This window comes from Scardinius erythrophthalmus (assembly GCF_964197995.2).
Source record: "Scardinius erythrophthalmus genome assembly, chromosome: 15".
NCBI lineage: Eukaryota > Metazoa > Chordata > Actinopteri > Cypriniformes > Leuciscidae > Scardinius > Scardinius erythrophthalmus.
In genome coordinates, this window is record NC_138235.1 from 3,934,902 (window position 1) to 3,939,901 (window position 5,000).

At 43.3% G+C, this 5,000-nt stretch overlaps 1 protein-coding gene across 3 annotated transcripts in view; it reads right to left on the reverse strand.

Moving 5' to 3' along the window:
• hm13 (histocompatibility (minor) 13) overlaps window positions 1–5,000 on the reverse strand; it is a 44,361-nt gene that overhangs the window by 26,388 nt on the left and 12,973 nt on the right. The window contains exon 3 of one of the 3 annotated variants that reach the window (XM_081387319.1): window positions 4,657–4,752. The exons of the other annotated variants lie outside the window; for them this stretch is intronic. Coding sequence (XP_081243445.1) covers window positions 4,657–4,752 — 96 coding nt within the window. The remainder of the gene's footprint in view (window positions 1–4,656; window positions 4,753–5,000) is intronic. 3 annotated transcript variants of the gene reach the window in all.

A 5,000-nucleotide genomic window follows, 5' to 3' on the forward strand; every position in this document is an offset into this window, starting at 1 on the left:
TACTGAAACAATAACAAAACAACATGCACAACAATAACATTTTTTATTAGCAACAAATAGCAGCTTATAAAAATTGCAAATACAATAGTCAAACAGAATTAAATTAACATAAACATCCAGAACAGTTTTCGCGCAAAGACGCGAGGTGCAAAGGTGCAGTGCGCACACAAATCAATTAAATGAAATCACACCGCCCGAACAACTTTTAAAAACAAAGAGCAGTTTATAAAAAAAAAAGTGCAAATAATCCCACAACACTCAACGGAGTTAAATTAACATAAATATTCATATTATAAAATTATTGCAAGGAAATAGTCCTAAATAAAAACTTATTCTTTCCAGTCTTCTTTCCAATGTTTTTTTTAAACGAAAAAACCAAATAAAAATAGGCTACCTGAATCAATTAAATAAATAGAAATAAACACAGTGCGAAAACGAACGAATGGCAAGTGGCATCAAATCTAGTCGTCAAGATTTTTCGCTAGAAAAACCAGCATGTTAACTTTGTCCGGCTTTAACAGGGCACGTTGTGGACCGACAACTTTACCTGCTGTGCTGAAAACGCGCTCCGAGGGTGTGCTTGTGGCACAGACGCACAGGTACTTCCGTGCCACTCGCGACATCTGGGGAAAACGCTCGGCAGCATTTTTCCACCAGAGAAGTGGGTCCGCGTCTCCTTGTGTAACTGGCTCCAAACAGTAGGCTGTTATTTCAGCTCTGACTCGGTCCTCTACGGTGCCGATACCGACGGGACCTGCCATTGCGTCGGCTTTTTTTTGCAGCATACTTCCCAGAGTCATCTTTTTTCGTGGGGGTTCGGGTTGCGCCTCTCCCTCTTCCACTCTGATGGCCACTGGACCTGCTGCCTCTAAACTCACGATCTCAGCCTGTAATTCAGCCTTTGTCTCAGCCAATGCCTCATCCGTCTCATATCCTCCACGGTAACGAGGGTCGAGGAAAGTGCATTTTCGCATTATTTTGCGCACTGAATGAGATTCATACTTGGCCTCCAGCTTTGTTAGAATTCCAGATTTTATTGACTTTGTTAGCTGGAGGTCATTTTCTGACGCAGCCAACACATTGTCCCTGCAGAGCTGGAGTATGGGGAGGATACATGAACTGGTCACATAATTTTCTCCTGACAAAATATCAGTGAAGTCACCGACTGGTTTCAGTGCTTCGTGGACAGCTTTCAAGACGTCCATGTCCTGCCAGGTCAGGGACAGGCTGCTCCTTCTGTCATCAGACAGGACGTGTCTGATCGCTTGGGCCTGCTCGAGGATGCGCTCCACCATTGCCAGTTTGGAGCCCCAGCGAGTTGCGCAGTCCTGCCAATGGATGGATGGATGAATAAATTAATGAATGATTAATAAACGATTGAATAAATGAATAGGCTTAAATAAACGAATGAATGAATAAATAGGCCTAAATAAACGAATGAATGAATAAATAGGCCTAAATAAACGAATGAATGAATAAATAGGCCTAAATAAACGAATGAATGAATAAATAGGCCTAAATAAACGAATGAATGAATAAATAGGCCTAAATAAACGAATGAATGCACAAATAAAAAAGTTAATTAATGTATATTATTCCTTTCTCTTGATAAATGAAAATGCACTAGTGTAAACGTAGGTAATCACACAGTCTGCTCGGGAACCGATGTTCTCGAGCCATATCCTTTTCAGTGAGTATATTACTCGACGGCAGGAGAAAAATAAAACAAACCATTTTTAAACTTTTTTTGTTCAATAATAAAAGGTAGCGAGCGATACATCGTTTACCATTTAATGAAACTATAGTTTGTTAAATGAAGCCCGGGCTTATGAAGGGTAGGCTGACATCAACACGCGAAATGGTAACTTTATTATTTTAACATTTTTAATAATTTTGCTGCAATAGTATAATAGTAGCCCACTAAAATTTGCATGCAATTTTTTTTTAAATAAGTCCCTTATGCGCATCAAGCCTGCATTTATTTGATAAAAAATACAGATTTTTTTTTTTTTTACAATTTAAAAAAAAAACTATTTTAATAAAGCCTACTTTTAAATATAATTTATTTCTGTGATGCAAAGCATATATGCCCCCCTTTTTTTTTTTTTTTTTTTTTTTTTTTTTACATTTGAGCCCCTGCCCCCGACTCTCTGCATGCACGTATAAAACGAATACCAAAAAAAGCATAAAGTATAAAGCTTACCGTTATGAGACTATGTTCTGGGAGTCCCAAGTCCACTTGCTTCTTGTGGAGTTCATGCTTACGTTGCCAGCTGTGTGAAAAGGCCCCGACAATATTACGGCATAGTCCGAGGGCGCGCTCGGTTTTTTGCCTCTGGTCATGCAATGCATTTGTGACAGCCAAGTTTAGATTGTGGCCGAAGCAGTTAAGCCACGGCCAATGCAGGGACCTGATTGCAGCAGAAATGTTGGCAGCGTTGTCAGTGGTTATGGCTGAAAGTTTTTTCTCGTCAAGTTGCCATTCCTGAAGTGCAGCTTTGAGCGCAGCAGCAAGATTGTCCGCCGTATGACTCTCAGGAAAATACGTAGTTTGGAGGCATTTTGATTCAAGTTTCCAGTCAGGTGTAATGGTGTGGACAGTCAGGGACATATATGGTGTCATGTTAACTGACGACCACATGTCAGTTGTTAAGGAATAACTGTCTGCCGCTGACAGCAGCACTTGAACATTGTCTCTAACTTTACAATATAAATGTGGGACGGCTGTTTGTGAGAAATGTTTCCGTCCAGGCAGCTCGTACTGGGCATCTAGGACCTTTACCATGTCCTTAAAGGACTTTTTTTCCACTGTGTGAAAAGAGACCATTTCCTTCGCCAAGTATTTTGTCACTGCATCAGTACAGGTTTTCCAACGGACACTGTCCCTTTTGTACTTTGTTGTTTTCCCGAAGGCCGCCATTATCGTCGGCTGCGTACTGGCGGTGGACCTAGATGTAGTTGGTCCTGCATCGGGTTCGGGAGGCGTTGAAACTGTTGCACTGAGTGAACTCGGGCTCGGGCCCATCCTCGCAGCAGTGAATGGATGGTGGTTTCGTATATGCGACCTTAGGTTCGAAGTATTTCCATCTCTCGCAGTGACCTTTTTGTTGCACAATCTGCAAATTGCCTCGTCCGTATTTATCGCCTCTCCCTTCTCGTTCGGTCGAAACCCGAAATACTGCCAAACTTCAGAAGATGTGTTTTTTTTCGAGACCAGGTCACTCGGTGCGCTACTCGCCATCTTTCCGCCTCTCTCGCTCTCTTTCGCCTCAACGCTGTCACGTGATGACAACCGCGCATACGCATTTTTATGCATAATTTTTTTTATGACGGTATGACGGTATTGAAACTGATACCGTTGCTATTTTAATATCCCGCGGTATACCATATTACCGTAATACCGCCCAAGCCTAACACACACACACACACACACACACACACACAGACAGTCAGACACACACAGACACACACACAGTCAGACACACACACACACACACACACACAGAGACAGTCAGACACACACACACACACACACACACACACACACAGACAGACAGTCAGACACACACAGACAGTCAGACACACACAGTCAGACACACAGACAGTCAGACAGACACACACAGACAGTCAGACAGACACACACAGACAGTCAGACAGACACACACAGACAGTCAGACACACAGACAGTCAGACACACAGACACACACACACAGTCAGACACACACACACACACACACACACAGTCAGACACACACACACACAGTCAGACACACACACACACACACACACACACACAGTCAGACACACACACAGTCAGACACACACACAGTCAGACACACACAGTCAGACACACACAGACAGTCAGACAGACACACACAGACAGACAGACAGACAGACAGACAGACAGACAGACAGACACACACAGACAGTCAGACAGTTAGACACACAGACAGTCAGACACAGACAGACACACACAGACAGTCAGACAGACACACACAGACAGTCAGACAGTTAGACACAGACAGTCAGACACAGACAGACACACACAGACAGTCAGACACAGACACACACAGACAGTCAGACAGACAGTTAGACACACAGACAGTCACACACAGACAGTCAGACACAGTCAGACACACACAGTCAGACACACAGACAGACACACACAGTCAGACACACACAGACAGACACACACAGACAGACACACACAGACAGACACAGTCAGACACACACACACACACACACACACACACACACACACACACACAGTCAGTCAGACACACACAGACAGTCAGACACACAGACAGTCAGACACACACAGACAGTCAGACAGTCAGACAGACACACACAGACACACACAGACAGTCAGACACACACAGACAGTCAGACAGACACACACAGACAGTCAGACACACACAGACAGTCACACACACACACACACACACACAGTCAGACAGACAGTCAGACAGACACAGACAGTCAGACACACAGACAGTCAGACAGACAGACAGACAGACAGACAGACAGTCAGACAGACAGTCAGTCAGAAGACAGACAGACAAAGACAGTCAAACACACACACACACACACACACACACACACACACAGACAGACACAGACAGTCAGACACAGACAAAGACATGGACAAACTCCCACTCCTGCTTGGAGAAAGCCCAGCGAGCTCAGCCCTGGCTGCCCGGTACGTGAGGTCCTGTCACGACCAAAGAGCCTCCAGCAGGACAGAGCTACCAACTGTATAAATATTAGAAGATTAGACATTTTAGTGCTATGTTTATTTTCATGTAATTTCTATTTTCTTTTTATTATTATTTATTTATTTACTTTTATTGTATTATTTATTGTTATGAATGCTTTGGCAATGTAAAGATTTCTTTCACCATGCCAATAAAGCTATTTGAATCTTGAATCTTGAAAATCAAAGAAAGTCAGACACAGACAGAGACAGTCAGACAAAGACAGAGACACACAGTCAGACACAC